This window comes from Carassius carassius, chromosome 24, assembly GCF_963082965.1.
Source record: "Carassius carassius chromosome 24, fCarCar2.1, whole genome shotgun sequence".
NCBI classification, from domain to species: domain Eukaryota; kingdom Metazoa; phylum Chordata; class Actinopteri; order Cypriniformes; family Cyprinidae; genus Carassius; species Carassius carassius.
In genome coordinates, this window is record NC_081778.1 from 14,998,329 (window position 1) to 15,018,363 (window position 20,035).

Below are 20,035 nucleotides of genomic sequence, written 5' to 3' on the forward strand. Positions count from 1 at the left end.
TATAAAAGGAAACAGGAAACCTGGAACAGGATGTCAAAGACAGAGAGGCACCTGTAACCTTTGACCTGGTCAACAACAGAATGATGTGTAAGGAAAGAAGGACCACGTGTATATCCTTAAATGTGAATGTGTGTATTATATCTATAAATCCTTTTTGTCTATAGGATATATATACTAAACATTTTTTTCTTGTTTAAAACATAATTCCAACAAAAAAATTTGAGAGAGTTATGCAGGAAATCAAAAAATAATAAATATCAATTAAATAATTTTATTATTGTACTGTTGCTTCTTTAGTTATAACATTTAGCTATATCATTTTTTATCGGAAAACAATACAAAAATACTGATTAAATCGGATTAAATATATGCAGTACTACATATAAATAAATACACACAGACTCACTTGCATCATGCCAGACCAAAAAGCAAAGCCAAAAGCTCTAAGAGCAGTTGATCTCTCAGACAGGAAGCATTGACAGCAGGCTGTGAAGGCTCCTGTACGTCATTCAGACTTGTAAGTGAAAGCTCATCCTGGCTCCCGGTCAGAGGGAATGTGTTTGGATTGAAGTGTGCATACTGTAGTGCATATTTTCTTCGGGAAAACGTTCTTACTGTACATCTCTCACATCTCAACGCTAGAGGAGGAATGAAAATGTGGTTTGGTAGCCAGCAGTGCCCTGCAAAGGCAGAGGACAGTAACTGCACTCTTATGAATGGCCTATTGCTTCCTATAGTCTAGGTCAGGGGTGTCAAACTCAATTTTTGTAGCCCTGCAGAGTTTCGCTTCAACCTTAATTAAACACACCTCATCCAACTAATCGAGTTCTTCACACTTATTTCAAAACTATGTGGTGTGTGTGTTGAAGAAGGGTTGAAACCGAGCTCTGCAGGGCTCTGGCCCTCCAGGAATTGAGTTTGACTCCCCTGGCCAAGGTGCTGAGCCACAGATTTCCAAAAGTGCTCTCTCTCTCTCTCTCTCTCTCTCTCTCTCTCTCTATCTCTATATTTTTTAATGTATTTATTTGTTTGTTTGTTTGTTTATTTATTTATTTTATTTGCTTTGGCTAAAACTGCAATAAAATATAAGAATATGTCAAATAAATAAACACTAAAACACGAATAAATTAAATACAGCACACAATAAATAAAATAATATACAGGAATAAATTAATACTCTGATTTAGACAGTGGATTCAGTAATAAAATATTTTTAACAGAGATGGGTTCTGAATATACTATGGTATTATTCTGCAGGCTTTTTTCCACTTTATGATTTGATGACACTATTTCTTATCATGGTATTTTGTGCTTCTCAGTCTATTTTATTGGCAAATGTCAATACTAGTTGTTGTCAATAATTTTAATGCTCCATTCCATTTTCATTTGTTTATGAATTTCTTCCTGAGCAATTCTTTTTCATTGTATTTTATTTGAGATTGTATGATGCAATTATTACATTTGTTTTATTTTATCACTGAATTATAATATATTTATTATTTTACATTATTGTTTTATATGACTATTATAATATTATTGTATTTCTTTATATTATTGTATCATATTACATCAGAAGATTGAAATAAACACTGGAGGAACGTACATGAATGCTATTCATGAAGTGTGTAAATTATACTCGTAGTATTTTAGTCTCGTAAGCCCCGCCTTTACTCCTCCTCATGCCTCTACTATAATTTTTGACGTCCCATAATTCAGTGCGCACATAAAGTCTTTCGAGAGGACGTTACGCTAAGGGCACAGCGAAAGGTAGGCCTCAATGTTTATGTTTGTTTAATTTAACTTGTTGTGAGATTGCTTAATCTCGTGTAATGTTTATTGAAATGTTTTAGCTCTACTCTTGCAGAATTCAAGGAATAGTAATGGGCGTTTAATGAGTACGGCTCATTTGAGTTAGTTAGCGAGCTAGCAAACAGGCTACTAATACCGGTTAGATCAAGGTTATGTTTCTTGCGTGAATATGTCTGCTGTTTTAAACGTGTAATAAACTCGTTTTTTGCGTTTACAATTTCACTTTAATTTTTATTTACCTCGTTGAAGGTTTAAAGAACTCGTTTGAGATATATCAAGTGAGTTTAACACCACTGCAGGCGTCGGATAACGAGACTGTGAATGTCACGCGCAGTCGTCTGGTTTATTACACTGTTAAACTACGACATTTGAGCATCTTGAGACCAATTATGTGCTTTAAGTATTTTGATAATGTTGTTAATCTGTGAATGTTTCCTGTATTTCACACAGATCCATTATTGACTGAAGATGGCAGATGTTATTGAAGACAAGATCAAGAACTACAGAACGGCTCCCTTCGATGCCCGTTTTCCAAACACTAACCAGACAAGAAACTGTTTCCAGAATTACCTCGGTTAGTACCGAAGAAATGATTAATTTGCCTTTATTTTTTTACCAAAATTGTGTTAATATTAAGATTGTGGTTCAAGTGCTTTGCATTATTTATGAAAGTGACAAATTTTTCACATACAGGCTAGTACAGAATTATAATGAATGAGATTTTCGCCAGGTATACTTCAACCATGATTTTTAATAATAGTATACTAATCTCACAGATTTTTTTTATAGCAACTAGGTCTTGTTTTCTTGAAGGTCACGTGGGTGGTAAAGCAGGGTTGTTTGTAGTAAATCTCTAGTTTGTGTCTTTGTCTGTGATAATCCAGTGCAAGTTATGAGCTACAATTGATCTATTGATTGTTTGACCTTATCAGTCATTACGTGACTTGATCAAAATGCATTATGAATTGAATAACACATTATAGAAGTCCGGGTTGTCAATCGTACACTATTTCTGTCTGATTTCAGTGTGGATTACTTACTGCTGTTTATTTTCTCAGACTTCCACAGGTGTAATAAGGTTTTGTCAAGCAAAGGGCAGGACAGTTCTCCTTGTGAATGGTATCAGAAAGTCTACAAGAGCCTGTGTCCAATGAGCTGGGTGAGTCTGTTCAACCAAAAACGCCTCTGAAAACCCAAGTAATAGAACCTTTGAGTAAACCTGAATATCGAGATTGACCCTGGTTCCCTAATAGACATTCCTTGTTATTTCTTCATCTCACACTTCTTTAAAATAACATGCACTTCGCAAATGACTTTTCACCACATCTTTTCTGATCCTTCTGGTTTTAAACTCAGTCTTTTCACAATCCAATCAAGTTCAGTTGAGATCTTTCCAATTTTTTTTTCCATGACTGTTTGTTAACCGCTCAAACCTCTGGAGCTGCAACAACTAATCGATTATTATCGATAATGATAATCATCGACAACAATTCTTATTAGCGATTAGTCGTCTCTGCCCACAGTGTACCTACAACTGCAGCCGCATCAAATCACAGCACTGAATAACTCATTTCTATGGACATGCATCTACAAATATTGGAGGAAGTAGAATGAGCTCCTATAGGAAAAGTGTGTTATCCAAGCTGCCCAAAACATGAGAAATCTTTATTTTAAGATTCAAGCATTACCGTAAAGGATTGCCTGTCATGTGCTTTTACAGATACGTGTGTGCATCAAAAAAACTTGGTTAACAGTCATATCCTTATCTGTAAATGTCACAAATTCACGCAAGCCTTTCCATTTTTGCATTAAGGTCAACCCTGACAGTCTGCGTTAAGTTGAAACCTTTACTGAAAGAGTGCCGGCGAGCGTGTGTTAAACAGACGAAACACAGAGAGGCAAGGGTGACGATATTCAGTGACAAGAAAGAAAATGACAGTAAGAGTAGACTGACTCTGATCAAAGTGCAAAGTGTTTCTGAGGGGCATAACTGTTGTTTTTTATATACCGTATTTTCCGGACTATAAGTCACACTTTTTTTCATAGTTTGGCTGTTTCTGTGACTTATAGTCAGGTGCAACTTGTCAAACTTAATTTGACATGAACCAAGAGAAATGAACTAAAAATGAATCAAGAGAAAACATTACCGTCTACAGCCGCGAGAGGGCGCTCTATGCTGCTCAGTGCTCCTGTAGTCTACAGTAAGCAGCATAGAGCACCCTCTCACGCCTGTAGACGGTAATGTTTTCTCTTGGTTCTAAATGAATGCGACTCAGGCTACGTTCACACTGCAGGGCTTAATGCTCAATTCCGGATTTTTTTTAAAAATTCGATTTTTTTTTTTTTTAAAAGGCCGTTCACATTTCCAATTAAATGCGACCTTTTGTGATCTCTTGTGTGAACGTGAAATGACCCAGAAGTGACCCGCATGCGCAGAAGAGTACTCAACGGTCAACGACGTCACTCGTTGTTTGGGGAAGTAGCTAACGTTAAACATGGATGTCAACAACAGTGTAGTCAACAGCGGAGCTCTTTTTTGCAATATTAAAGTTATTTTCCCAACGGAGCCAGCAAAATTACAATCTTCTCGTTTTAAGAAGAAAATTAAAAAGGAGAGCAAGGTTTTTGGCCATGCCGTTTTGTGGAGCAGTGTTAGCAACGTCGGTACAGAGTGGTGGGATACTGATGTGAGTGGCTTCACTAATACAGAATTCATCAGTTTATCTTCTCGTTCCCGCCTCCTTCAACGCAGAATTATGACGTTTGTAGCGTATCAATGACGTGCGGGTCGGATACATGTGGCCTAGCTGTCAGACGTAGGTCACATTTCAAAAGATTGGATACATATCGGATTCAGGGCCACATACCCAAGTGGCCTGGGTCACATTTGAAAAGATCGGATCTGTGTCGTTCAGACTGTCATGAAAAGATCAGATACAGGTCGCATAGGGGCAAAAAAATTGGGTCGTTTCAGCCTGCAGTGTGAACGTAGCCTTATAGTCCAGTGCGACTTATGTTTTATTCCTCATCATGACGTATTTTTGGACTGATGCGACCTTATACTCAGGTGCGACTTATAGTCCGAAGAATACGGTATATCTTTAAATTTGTAATCTAGAGATTTTGAACTATTCACGATATAGCCAGTGAGTTAACCAACTTATTAGAACAAATTTATGTAAGGTTAACCAATTTTGTAAGTTTTCGTGCCACTGCTGATCTTAACTAACAGTATTGGTAATTACCAAAATAATTTTGTAGCTTTCTGTATTGGTTAGACCTCCAATATGCGTAAGCCTTTTAACAGTAGTAAGCTATTTTTAAAGCTATAATAAAATTATTGCTGTTATTTGTGAAAGCCAGAAAAAAATGGTCACGTGCTTTATACGTTTTTTTTATTTTTATCCGATACCCAATTAGTCAAAAAGTACATAATGCCAGCAAGCATGTGAGCTGTTATCGGAGGCAAACGAGGCCGTTTTAGTGGTTATGTGAATAAATATTATTTAGATTTTCAGTTTATTTGTCCAAAAATTACTAACACTTTTAGAATAACTATCTTTTTGACCGATAAAATGTTTTGTCTTATGACAGGTGGTCTAATAAATTAATCACTGTATGTTATTATAGCATTTATGTGGCACATTTGTTTTAAGGACATTGGGCAGAATGTGGAATAGTGTGTTTTTGGTCAATAAATTTAAAGTAAAGAAAATACAGGTTGTAATCCGATTAATTGAAGAAAATTATCGGCCAACTAATTGATTATATTAAAAAAAATTAGTAAGTTGTAGCCGTACAAACCACATGGAATCTGATCTTTTAAATTCTGATTTGTGCCACTTTTATTATGTGGTGTTAAATCAGATACAGGGCTGATGTTTTGCAGTGCAACATCACACTATATCGATTTGTCTCAATTTTGTGCTGAAGGGTGTGATTCCAAAGGTTCTACAGAACTGTAGAACCTTGGTCTCTCTGTCAATATGAAAGCCTGTGACTGTAGAAGTGTTGCACGGTGCACCGATACTTCAAAAGTATCGCGATTCTCCGAAGTTAAAAACGTCACGATTCCTAAATTTATTAGTATCGATACTTCAAAGAATGACTGCGTTCCAGTAGGGCTGTCACGTTTGCCGTGACAACCGTGCCACTGCGGTGGTCGGTTGCTACCACGGTTGTCTAATGCCACCGGCGGTAGTGCACGTGACGTCACAAACTCTATAGCAAGCATAATACAAAGTTTTGTATATGTGTAATAACTGTAATAATTGCAAATTCTAGGTCTATGGTAATTAACAAATTACCTCAAACCCAGCGTTTCCTTTAGATTGGGAGATTTGAGCGCAGGAAAATACAGGTTATGCATTCAGCAAATTAATTTAGTGTTGGGCGATGGATGGGAAAGCAAATACCACATCGCCGATCTGGAGTCATCTGCATTCATGTCACCCGTCAGCGTTTGCACAAGTTCTCGTGATCGCAAACGCTGGCTGGTCAGGTTTGGTGAGGCTTTCTTCAAACTGGGCAAATACAAACGAGGCGGCGATGAATAAAAGATGGTAACAAGAAATATGGCAACGATTCCTATTTCAAAGAGAGCGCGTGCAGATGAGGAGTTAGCTACTGAGCTTGCGTGGTGGCGGAAAAGTAAACCGGACACAACACAACCGCGTTGCGACAGGTTTAGTCTGTCTAGTGTCTATACAGGACATTTGAACTCTGTGTCAGTAGCCTACCTCACAGACCAGACGGGGGATTTATCATGTCGTGTTGTGCCTCATCCAGTGTAGCATCACTAATTATAATGAGTATTTTGTCGCGCCGCGTCGCTCGTGTCCGTTAGACAGGGTGTATTTTACTTTATTTAGGCTACTTTCTTGTTTAACTGAATTATTTCTTTATTTATTTTAGTGTTTTGCAGGCGGCGTTCACTGACAGAAGTGCTCAAATAAACACGAACTGACGAGTTAAATAGAATGTGTTAAATGAGTGAGACAGTGCTGGGCTGATTTCTAGACGTGCATACATATAAATATATCCTGTATATAATATATATAAAATATATCACATGCATGCACAGTTTAAGTCAGCTTTAATCACCTTTTTTGGTAATTCCATGAATTAACTGACCACGACACTGCTTGCACATAGTTTATTTCGCAGTTTGATATGAAAGGATACGCACAAAGGAAGCCCGCACCCCCGCCTTTGAGCACAGGACCGTCCGTGCTCGCTTAACTTGCACCTGATAATGAAGTGAAGTGGAGCGTGTGTCTGAAACGTTTCCTGTTCAGTCATTCTGCGACTGAATAAATTCACTTCTTGTCTTGAGGAAAGAGTGACAGAAGCAGCAGTTGTGTGTGGGTGGCCATCCCCACCCCTACGTAAAATAATTTGAATACGTTAAACTGGAAAAAAAAAATTCGCCTTTGTTAACGAGCAAATTTTGACACTAATATATATATATATATATATATATCAAATAAAACAGGGGATAAAGGTGGCCAAAGGGGAAGAGTGTCCAAAATAAACAGGGAATCTGGCGTCCTCGTTGTGCTGCGGGGTTCGTGTGGGTCGGGCAGTGTTCATGGAGGAAGGGTCCAGGTAAGGGGCGGAGTCTGGCGGCCGCACGCGCTCACTCTCGTTGGCCGCGGCGCTGGCAGGGGATGGACGGCCCGGCATCCTGGCCCGACGGCCGTGTAAACGGGCGTGGTTCCCATCCCGATCGCGGGTCCGGAAGCTCACGTCTCTAGTGGCGCGGGAGTCCCTCAATGCACCCTTCCTGGACCCACGAGGACACCAGTGTGCATGCACGGGGAAGAGACCGGTCTCCCGAGGAGAGGCTCTTGGGCTTTTAAACAGCGGCGGTGATGATGCTCCATTTCCTTCAGGTGTGCCCCATCACACGCCGCCAGCCCTGACTCGTCCACCACCCCTCCTCTCACACACCCACTCCAGTCGGGAGCCTGGTGAAGGGCAGCGATTTAGGACGGGGTGCCAGTGACAATCAGGGAGGTGGCAGCTGACTCGTCATAATATATATATATATATATATATATATATATATAAATAATAATAATAATAATAATAATTAAAAAAAATCTTCAAACACCGCGCCACCAGCGGTTGTTAATGCATGACTACCGCGGTGGTAAAAATCAGCCGTATTTAGACCTATTTCATGTTGGTGTGTGCAACGCACGCTTCCAGTGCCTCCCTATGGACGTCTGTTTTTACTCCTCATGCAAGCAGCAAAAAAGCACTACAGCGAGATGGCTGCATTAGTGGGTTTACTAAACTGATTTGGCTTTACTAAAGTGTGCATAATCGCATTTTTAAATAAGTTGTTCAGATGAACAAAGCACGAGGTTTTCTTGCATAATTAACATTTTAATTCTTTGGTCAGACAGTTCATATATAATATTCACATTAAATGTGGAGTTATGTTCTGTATGATAATATAAGAAAACGAGCGTATCTGCACAGCACCTATAACTGCGCTTTGTATCTGCTGATTGCTGATAGAGATTTACATGCTTGGCTCACTGACCCTGTAAACTCATTCATTTCATTCATACACGAGATGTATCAGTTCATTCAACTCATTCACGAATGAGAAGATCTCTCGATCTCGTTCAGTGAAGGGCGTATGGGTTCACTACATTCAACAAATCACAGCTTGAGTAACTCTTTGACAAGATGAAACCGTTCACAGAGCTGATCACGAGCTGCGCATGCGCTGCTAATAGCGCCGTGCTCGCGCGCTGCTGTGGAGGGAGGAACTTCATTGAACAAGAAATATGAGTCCGTGGTAGGGCTGGACGATTTTGGCTAAAATCATAATCGCAATTAATCAGACATGTTACCTCGATTATGATTATTGAACGATTATTTAAAAAAAAAAAGAATTCTCTCATATTTCACTGGTAAGGCTTATACTGTAAATATGTTCACAGTTATTTTTTTCTAATGAAAGAGTGCATAATCCTATCTTTGTGATTCTAAAATAAGGAAACGACACACAGATAGCTATTAATGCTTATTAATATTTCAAACAATTGAATCAAAGCATACAATGCTTGAAATAAAAACGTCTTAAAAAAAACGTAAAAAAAGTAATTTGAGTTTTAATGTAAAGAAAGTTTCCTAAAAATGTAGAAAATAAAGAACTTTTAAAAAGTTATTTTTGTAAACAAAATAAATTATTGTAAATATTGCCATCTTTAAATATAACTTGTATCTCTTGTAAACAAAATATTGTAAATATTGTCATCTTAAAAGTAGAAAATAACTTGCATCTCTTGTAAACAAATGTTATATAATGCCATGTGCAAAAATAAGAGCAAGAGCAGGGCTTGGACAAGGCACCTGTGATGGATCAGCAGGCTGTGTATCTTGTGTGCTCATTGCATTATAGATATTAATCTTACTCGGGGATCTTGTCCTGTCACTCTCTCACTCTCTATGCATAAGCATTTACTCCAGGTTCTTACTAAGAAACACTAGCATGTTTACCTTTTCACGTTTCAGGCAGGATCTGAGGCATGTAACAATGTTTCCTCCTGAACTGAAAACTCGTTCTGATGGGGAGCTAGTGGCTGGTATGCAGAGATACTTTTTTGCCACCTTACTTAGATTGGGGAAGTGTAGATGATGCTTTCCCCACCATTCCAGTGGATTTTCCTCACTATCCAGCACGGGGGACACCAAGTAGCTGCTCAGCTCTGCTTCTAGTTTTTGCTGAAGTGACAAAGTGGGTACAGTTGAAGGAGTTGCCTCTCTACCTTTGAAAAAACTTCTTAATGACCTCTTTGGCTTCTTTGCTTCTGATGAAGACGTAGAGGGCTGTGTACTCTCAGTGGTACTTTCCCTGTGCACTGCAGCTGCTGACACCATCTCTGTTTTTACTTTCTCCTGAATGGTAGCGACATGGTGCGCAGAAATGTATGCTGTTTTAAATCTGGGATCAACAAAACTGGCAGTGTCCAGGAGCTCTTCTGTGATGGGGTCTGAATACTTCCCCTTAAGGTATGCAAGGATGTTGGTTTTGATTGTTTTGGTCAGCTCTACATCATCTTCCTCCTCAGCCAGCACTCGTGAACTGAGGATGTGTAGGACAGGCTTCACGAATGAAATGGTCACATACTCTTCGCCTGACAGGGCATTTGTGAACTCCATCAATGGTGAAAGAGCTCTGTTGACAGCATCCAAGACTTCCAGGTCAGCCCAAGATGGAATAAGGTGCCTTGATTTCTTATCATCAGCGAGGACCTGTGTAATGGCTTGCTTTTGCTCAAGGACCCTTGCAGTCATCATTTGGATCGATCCCCATCTGGTGGCACAGGCTGTTTTTAGCACTAACTATGTTTTTGCACACCCTTATTGCTCGCACCACACGTTGATCTTTCTTTGCATTTTCTGAAATAAACACACACACAAAAGAATATTAAATTATTGATGGTTTCAGAGATTTACAAACTGTAGCTCTAGCAAAATTTATACAAAAGAAACGCCTTATTAATCTGATATTATTTAGGCAGTTTAATAACACATCTACAGCTTTTTTAATTTCTACTCTAATGATGACTTAATGTAGCGTTTTAGACGTAATGTGAGGTTTACATTGTTTTATTGTTGTCACAGTATTTATTTAGTGTGCTGAAGGACAATTAATATTTATATAGCACCCTTTTAAACACATGTAACAAATGGATTCAGCAAAGTAAAAACAAGTCATATAAAAAGCATTTAGACGTTAAAATGTATGATCTAAACAAATAAAGAATATAGCAGCCCCGTCACCACCCACAAATTCCCAACTAGATTAAATATTATAGCATTGGTGCACTTACCGATTGCCAGGTGCAGCCTGTGTCCAAAACACTGCTGACGAGTCCATCTGTTGAGCTGTGCAGCTTTGACAACATTAGCGCCATTGTCTGTTGTTTAAACCCACTGTGCTCCACTGTAGCTATGGGAGCCATGTCCTTCGCAATGTAGTAACAAATGGCGTCAGTTATTTCTTTCCATCTTCTCGAATCCTTTTCATATTGTGTAGCTTTTGTAAATGCTTGTTATCGACACCTGCTTTGTGGAGGCACTTGTTGCTGGGCGTTTGTCAGTCTCTCTTTTTTTTTTTTTTGAGCCATGCACTGTTCATATTCGGTAATGTGATTGTGCTCCAAGTGTTGAAACAGGTGGTATTACCTTTGGTCGCTATAACAGTTTTTCTGCAGTGTTTGCATTTGACTTGAGTTTGTTCGGTGTCTTTATTGAAGCCAAAATGTGTCCTAACGACGGACACTGTGTTTTTCTTTGGTACAAGCGGCTCCTTCTGTTGCTGTTGTTGAGTTGATTCTTTGTTTGAATTCTCCTCCATGTTGCATCAGTGTCTGATTATGTCGCAGACTGGATGGGGCGGAGTCACGTGACACTACGCGCGGTAATATGTTTTAAGGGGAAAGTACATTAACACACAGTGGGCGAAAATATTAATAGGATTAAAAAACCGAAATAACCGACTTGGTAAAATGATGTCGGTTATAGGCTCTGAGTTTCATTTTCGATTACTTTTCGATTAATCATCCAGCCCTAGTCAGTGGATTACCTGAACGAGAACGATTCGTTCACCTAAAAGATTATATTATATTATTAAATATTTGGAATATATATTTTCATATTTTATTAGGTTCTTTGATAAGGTTACAATACGAAGGTCTAAGTAGAAACGTATCTTCCGTGATGGTAAAGAAATTTTACTATATTTGCGGGCTGGGGCGGGCCAAATAATTTCATGAAAGCGGGACCCTGCGGGTTGGAAAAAAACCCGACCCGTGCATCACTATGCTGCATGTGCAAGCACAAGTGATACTGTGGCCACCGGTCCACGACTGGTAGAAAAAGATGACGCTCAATAAAGCTCACTGGCTGAGTTTTCTCCTCTGAAAGAAAAGGTTGCACAACTTACAATATCTGAGATATTGCTGCTAAATTGTATTAGCTTTTTTTTTTTTTACTTGAATGCCATTGCTTAAATTAATATTAATCTTTTGATATTTAATCTTCTGAGTTCAGAAACATTAATATAATTGCTGTTTTTATTTTTAGTTCAGAATCAAGATAAATGTATTACTCTTATGTTTCTTATGATAACTGAGATAATGCTGCTAAATTTCTTTCTTTACCTTGAATGTCATTGCTCTAATTCATTTTTATATTTTGATATTTCATATTTTGTTCAAATGTTTAATATATCTGCTTTTCATATGTTAATTTATTTATACAAAATAAGGGTGTGCACAAATTGTTGAATATTCAATCTGTAATATTCTAAATATGAAAACACTGTTCAAATTTTACTAAGTTGCTTTGCTGGCCATAAATCCTAAAAAGTCCTAAGCATGCAAACTAAAAGTTATTTTAATTGAATGCACTGGGTGGCGCTGTGGAGCATGTTAAAGGTGACCTAGAATGCAAAAATCACTTATATAAATAAGGTGGTTGAACACAGTTGCGTGGCTGCAGTGTGAAAACAACCATCCTATAATGGTAGAAATCCACCCACTCATTTTTATTTTACATTTATATTATTATTGCTGTTATTTATGAAAGAAATATACTTTTTTTTTTTTGACAGATTCCTAAAAGGTTTTCTCTTTATTGTGACGGGTGCTCTAATAAAAGCACTGTACGTTTTCATAGCATTTGGTTGTTTGAAGGACATTAGACAGAATGTAGAGTAGTGTTTTTTTTTTTTTTTTTTTTATTATTTCATCCGATTTAATAAATTTATTTTTATTATTATAATCGACCAACTTATCAATTATCAAAATAATCGTTAGTTGCAGCCCTAGAAGCAATATAAATACTATAAATATATTCATAGACTATTTTCATATGAGGTGCCAGCCTGGTAGCTACTCCAGACAATTTTTATTAATTTAAAACAAACTGTGCCAAAGGAATCTAACAAATGTATCCACTCATAGGACCCCTATCATGTCCTGTTTATTTTGTTGTATTATCAATTCCAATGACCCTTCATCAACCAGCCAAGCAGGTGAAACAACATATATTCACATTTTCATGAAATCACATTCGTAATGTCTTCTGAATGCAGTATTACAATAAATTCAAAACTTATAAGTACAACCATTCCAAACATATCAGAAAAACCGACACAAAAATACTACTCCACTGAAATGAGTTTCATATGCAAGTTCATAACACCCAGTCCATTCCACATGCATGTAAAAAAAAAAAAGGTGCACTCATGTATTGTTCATGCCTTGAATCTGAAAATAGGGTTAGAAATGTCTGCTGAACTTACAACATTCATGGCGTGAATTGCCAAATGCTTTACAAAATGTCCATTGAGCATAGGTAGTTCGCAACCATATCCAATTCCAAATAAAGAAAACAAAACCCACCCACTTTGCTTGGCTTATAATCTATCTCTGTTTTAAATCATGTTAACGGCATCATTTCTCTTCAAACTCCATCAGTGGGAGAATCAAACACTCCCAACAGGACTTCAGCGGCAGAATCGAATAAATCCCAACATATCATCAGCGAGAGAACCAAATCCAAAGACTTCGTAGATTCAACAGATTTAAACACACACAGTTCGTCTTTAGCATCAAACTACCATGTGAAACGGTCTCATTTTTCTTTCCACTCTAACAATGACGTCCCATCCTGATAATTAATATGTAAAGGGGTAGACCTCTTTTATTAGCAGAGTTCATCACATGAAATTTGCTACAATTGGCCGATTCAATTGGATGTACGTTCTGTACTGTAATTGGCACTGTCAGCTTTGCTTTTTCCATTTGCTCTGCTTGGGTCTTTATACATGGATACACACACATACACACACGTTTTCAACTAAAAGAAAACCTTGAGATATAACGGAACATTGTTGTAGAACATTGTTTAATGTGTAATCATAAATTTGTTTAGAAATGGTAACCACTTAATTATTTAAAATAACACCTTTTTGTTAAACATCATTTAAAATAAACATTTGGATATTAAAAAAAATTATGATCAAATACAATATTTTTGGAAACATTTGCCCATCCCTTATACAAAGTCATTAGCAAAAGTTTGCATGTCTTTAATCTTTATCCTAACTATTATACCCCGATCTTTGCTCTACATTTGGCTTTATTCTGAAAATTCTGGTTCATTTTCTTCAACTTCTAATTCTAACAGGTTTGCAAGAAAAGATGAAGTTTGTGCCAATAAGTCTTCCACAATAGAATTTTATGATTTTGCTTTCATGTTGCAAACTGTCAAATGTGGCTATGATGTGTTTGAAGACTTTACACAAGGTATTACAGTGTATGTGGGGCTGATGGGATTGATGTAAGAATGTTCAGACTATCGTGTTATTGGAAACCTGTCCTTGGTTAATTCTGGAAATTAGTCACCAAAATGTTGAGAAAGATTTGAAGATGGGCAGGGCATACCAACACAAAGTTCTCTATTCTTCATAATTGACACGCACCCAACATGTTCCAAAATAGGATTCATCAGAAGTATCAACTTAAAAACGATGGCTCTGCAACTTTTTTTTTTTTTTTTTTTTTTTTTTTTTTTAAAGCTAAAATGTATTTTCTAAAATGGCTAAGTCCTGAAACTTAACTTTTAGCGAGGTTGAAAAGATTTTCAATCTTCTATCAAACTTTTAACTATAACAATTTCCATTTCCCTTCAAGAGACAGCCAATCATTGTAAAAGCTGCTGAGATGTGAAAGTCTGCTGGAAGTTGTTTGATATTCAATGTGTTCTTGTCTGTGGTCTTTACTTCAGGTGGAGAAATGGGATGGACAGATTGAGGATGGAAGCTTCCCTGGAAAGATCTAAATGATCAATGTTACTTTTAATTCATCAGCTCCCAACCTTTTGTGGAGGACCTCAGCATATGTTATCCCAATATGATGTTGTCTTAGTTATTGGTTTGCCTGCTAAAGGATGAAAGGTCATTCAGAGTGGGCTTTGGAATCCTATGACCTTTTGATCTTCAGTATTTTGAAGTCCTGCATTAGCATGTTGCTTTTTCACTCTACATCCTAGTGTTGCTATCTACAAAATAAAAGCACACAATAATGGTTTTGTGTTTGTTTTACTATTGGTGATGAGTTGATATGCAAATAAATTATAGTTTGTACAGACGTCATTCTAAAGTAGAAATTAACCATTAAACCTATCCTGACCTGTCATTTAGTGGCTTTTTGAGATGGTTTGAATAATATCTGCTATATTATTGATGTTTAAAAAAAAAAAAAAAAACTAAGAAATTTTATGTGATGGTCAAAGACTAAGGTAAATACTGTTTATTCTACATGTCCTATTTAACTGTGTCTGAAGATACTGGATTTAGCCATATAGAGCTAAAGCAGTGACACTGAAATTAATTCCGTTTGGACAGGAATGAGTTTACATACAGGTACATCTCAGTAAATTAGAATGTCGTGGAAAAGTTATTTTATTTCAGTAAATCAACTCAAATTGTGAAACTCGTGTATTAAATAAATTCAATGCACACAGACTGTAGTAGTTTTAGTCTTTGGTTCTTTTATTTGTGGTGATTTTGAATTGATGAGTTTCAAATCACGATCTCAAATTAGAATATGATGACATGCCAATTAGCTAATCAACTTAAAACACCTGCAAAGGTTTCCTGAGCCTTCAAAATGTTCTCTGTTTGGTTCACGAGGCTACACAATCATGGGCAAGACTGCTGATCTGACAGTTGTCCAGAAGACTATCATTGACATCCTTCACAAGGAGGGTAAGCCACAAACATTCGTTGCCAAAGAAGTTGGCTGTTCAAAAGTGCTGTATTCAAGCATGTTAACAGAAAGTTGAGTGTAAGGAAAAAGTGTGGAAGAAAAAGATGCACAACCAACCAAGAGAACCGCAGCCTTATGGGGGTTGTCAAGCAAAATCGATTCAAGAATTTGAGTGAACTTCACAAAGAATGAACTGTGGCTGGAGTCATGGCATCAAGAGCCACCATACACAGAAGTGTCAAGGAATTTGTCTACAGTTGTCATATCCCTCTTGATAAGCCACTCCTGAGGCATCTTACCTGGGCTAAGTAGAAGAGCTGGACTGTTGCCCAGTGGTCCAAAGATCTCTTTTCAGATGAGAGCAAGTTTTGTGTTTCATTTGGAAATCAAAGTCCTAGAGTCTGGAGGAAGGGTGGAGAAGCTCATAGCTCAAGTTGCTTGAAGTCCAGTGTTAAGTTTCCACATGGGGGTGCAATGTCATCTCCTGGTGTTGGTCCATTGTGTTTTTTGAAAATCAAAGTCACTGCACCCCTTTACCAAGAAATTTTGGAGCACTTCTACTGACCAGCTTTTTGAAGATGCCGATTTCATTTTCCAGCAGGATTTGGGAACTGCCCACACTACCAAAAGCACAAAAAGTTGGTTAAATGACCATGTTATTGCTGTGCTTGACTGGCCAGCAAACTCACAAGATCTGAACCCCATAGGGAATCTATGGGCTATTGTCAAGAGGAAAATGAGAAACAAGACCAAAAAATGCAGATGAGCAGAAGGCCGCTATCAAAGTAACCTGGGCTTCCATACTACCTCAGCAGTGCCACAAACTGATCACCTCCATGCCACACTGAATTGAGGCAGTGATTAAAGCAAAAGTAGCCCCTACCAAGTATTGAGTACATGTACAGTAAATTAACATACTTTCCAGATGGCCAACAATTCACTAAAATATTTTTTTATATTTAAAATTTTTTATTTTTATAAAATAAGTATTCTAATTTGTTGAGATGGTGAATTGGTGGGTTTTTGTTAAATTAAAAGAACCAAAGACTTAAACTACTTTAGTCTGTGTGCATTGAATTTACATAGTCGTGGACAAAAGTTTTGAGAATTACATAAATATTTGGAAATTGGAAAAGTTGCTGCTTAAGTTTTTATAATAGCAATTTGCATATACTCCAGAATGTTATGAAGAGTGATCAGATGAATTGCATAGTCCTTCTTTGCCATGAAAATTAACTAAATCCCAAAAAAACCTTTCCACTGCACTTCATTGCTGTCATTAAAAGACCTGCTGAGATCATTTCAGTAATCGTCTTGTTAACTCAGGTGAGAATGTTGACGAGCACAAGGCTGGAGATCATTATGTCAGGCTGATTGGGTTAGAATGGCAGACTTGACATGTTAAAAGGAGGGTGATGCTTGAAATCATTGTTCTTCCATTGTTAATCATGGTGACCTGCAAAGAAACGCGTGCAGCCATCATTGCGTTGCATAAAAATGGCTTCACAGGCAAGGATATTGTGGCTACTAAGATTGCACCTAAATCAACAATTTATAGGATCATCAAGAACTTCAAGGAAAGAGGTTCAATTCTTGTAAAGAAGGCTTCAGGGCGTCCAAGAAAGTCCAGCAAGCGCCAGGATCGTCTCCTAAAGAGGATTCAGCTGCGGGATCGGAGTGCCACCAGTGCAGAGCTTGCTCAGGAATGGCAGCAGGCAGGTGTGAGCGCATCTGCACGCACAGTGAGGCCAAGACTTTTGGAAGATGGCCTGGTGTCAAGAAGGGCAGCAAAGAAGCCACTTCTCTCCAAAAAAAACATCAGGGACAGATTGATCTTCTGCAGAAAGTATAGTGAATGGACTGCTGAGGACAGGGGCAAAGTCATATTCTCCGATGAAGCCCCTTTCCGATTGTTTGGGGCATCTGGAAAAAGGCTTGTCCAGAGAAGAAAAGGTGAGCGCTACCATTAGTCCTGTGTCATGCCAACAGTAAAGCATCCTGACACCATTCATGTGTGGGGTTGCTTCTCATCCAAGGGAGTGGGCTCACTCACAATTCTGCCCAAAAACACAGCCATGAATAAAGAATGGTACCAAAACACCCTCCAACAGCAACTTCTTCCAACAATCCAACAACAGTTTGGTGAAGAACAATGCATTTTCCAGCACGATGGAGCACCGTGCCATAAGGCAAAAGTGATAACTAAGTGGCTCGGGGACCAGAATGTTGAAATTTTGGGTCCATGGCCTGGAAACTCCCCAGATCTTAATCCCATTGAGAACTTGTGGTCAATCCTCAAGAGGCGGGTGGACAAACAAAAACCCACTAATTCTGACAAACTCCAAGAAGTGATTATGAAAGAATTGGTTGCTATCAGTCAGAATTTGGCCCAGAAGTTGATTGAGAGCATGCCCAGTCGAATTGCAGAGGTCCTGAAAAAGAAGGGCCAACACTGCAAATACTGACTCTTTGCATAAATGTCCTGTAATTTTCGATAAAAGGCTTTGAAACGTATTAAGTGCTTGTAATTATATTTCAGTACATTACAGAAACAACTGAAACAAAGATCTAAACGCAGCAAACTTTTTGAAAACTAATATTTATGTAATTCTCAAAACTTTTGGCCACGACTGTACAGTATAATTAGGTCATACAGTATAATTAGAATATCATCAAAGAGTTGATTTATTTCACTAATTCCACTAAAAAAAGTGAAACTTGTATATTATATTCATTCATTACACACAGACTGATATATTTCAAATGTTTATTTTAATTTTGATGATTATAACTGACAACTCAGAAAATTAGAATATTGTGAAAAGGTTCAATACTGAAGACACCTGGTGCCACACTCTAATCAGCTAATTAACTCAAAACACCTGCAAAAACCTTTAAATGGTCTCTCAGTCTAGTTCTGTAGGCTACACAATCATGGGGAAGACTGCTGACTTGACAGTTGTCCAAAAGACGACCATTGTCACCTTGCACAAGGAGGGCAAGACACAAAAGGTCATTGCAAAAGAGGCTGGCTGTTCACAGAGCTCTGTGTCCAAGCACATTAATAGAGAAGCTAAGGGAAGGAAAAGATGTGGTAGGAAAAAAACTGTACACGCAATAGGGTTAACCGCACCCTGGAGAGGATTGTGAAACAAAAGCCATTCAAAAATGTGGGGGAGATTCACAAAGATTGGACTGCAGCTGGAGTCAGTGCTTCAAGAACCACTACGCACAGACGTATGCAAGACATGGGTTCCAGCTGTCGCATTCCTTGTTTCAAGCCACACTTGAATAACAGACAGCATCAGAAGCGTCTGTTATGGAAATTTTTAGTTTTGTTAATTTGGCATTGATTGCATTAATCTCATTTAGGTATCTTTTAACATACAATGATCAAGGTAGTATATATAGTCCATAGGGACACTAAGTTCTTTGTGTAACCTGTGCACGTAACTGAAAAACAACTTCTAAAGAGGAACTATGTACCAGGACGGTCCGTACCAGTGAGAGGTGCATGAGATGTACATGAGTTATGAGGTGATGTGCACCGGGCAACATGATTGGCTCAAAGGTCCTAGTCTGTCCTTCAATGTATCTTTTTACGTACTATAAAAAGTGGGCTGTGAGTCTGTGTGTTATCTCTTTGCACACAGACTCAGAAGTTGTGTGTAAACTAGATCATCCTCTGCAGAGAATTAAAGCAATACAAATACAAAACTTTGTTTGGTTTTACTTTTTCTCAAGTCTCTACAAATTGTTATTGAATTAGAATTTCCACAACAAACTTGGCGACGAGGATGGGATTCCACAGCTGATCGTCCGGGACCTGAGGACGTTAGTTGGCTGATCCCCCTAAACTAGGGTGGCCATTCGTGCCATTTTAGCAGGACACGTCCTGGCCAGGATTTTATATTGCCAAAAATATCAACGTTTTGGCTTTGTTTGCACTGCACAGACCAATGGCTTCTTGTGCTTTTAAATCGCTTTCACGTTACTTCGATGTCATACACCGATCAGTCTGCTCAGTGCTGCTTTCCAGTCCAACAATAAAATGTACACGTATTTGCATCGCTTTGACCGTTATCTGTAGAAACCACCTTCTCATGCACCACGATTGGTCGACTTACGTACATTGTCTGCAGGTTATTGGTCAAGTGATCATTACTGTCATTAAGTATGTAAACAGGAAACCAAAGCCAAAACCTGGATGTTTTAGACAATATAGAAATCCTGGCCAGGAAGTGTCCTGCGAAAATGGCACAAATGGCCACCCTACCCTAAACCCACAAAGCGTTTAGCCCTAAACCCCAAAAGGTTTCAGGGAAGGGGGGACTGACGTCTGAGGGCTTGTGGACCTTCACTGCTGGTTTCTCAACGGATTAGAAAACGCGTCCTATAAACGGTGAGACTGATTTTGAAATTCC

General features: G+C 38.2%; 1 protein-coding gene across 1 annotated transcript; it reads left to right on the forward strand.

Moving 5' to 3' along the window:
* Positions 1–1,666: 1,666 nt before the first annotated feature.
* On the forward strand, positions 1,667–14,927 carry LOC132102905 (cytochrome c oxidase subunit 6B1-like). Its single transcript, XM_059507621.1, has 4 exons — positions 1,667–1,767; positions 2,260–2,383; positions 2,868–2,968; positions 14,629–14,927. The coding sequence occupies exons 2-4, from the start codon at positions 2,278–2,280 to the stop codon at positions 14,680–14,682; spliced, it is 261 nt and encodes an 86-aa protein (XP_059363604.1). The 5' UTR covers positions 1,667–1,767; positions 2,260–2,277; the 3' UTR covers positions 14,683–14,927.
* The last annotated feature ends 5,108 nt before the right edge of the window (positions 14,928–20,035 follow it).

Excerpts from the sequence above, each read along its gene's own strand:
- LOC132102905 (XM_059507621.1), top strand. The coding sequence starts at position 2,278 with ATGGCAGATGTTATTGAAGACAAGATCAAGAACTACAGAACGGCTCCC. Across the intron at positions 2,384-2,867 it reads CTGTTTCCAGAATTACCTCG|ACTTCCACAGGTGTAATAAG; the intron begins GTTAGTACCGAA and ends TTATTTTCTCAG. Across the intron at positions 2,969-14,628 it reads GCCTGTGTCCAATGAGCTGG|GTGGAGAAATGGGATGGACA; the intron begins GTGAGTCTGTTC and ends TCTTTACTTCAG.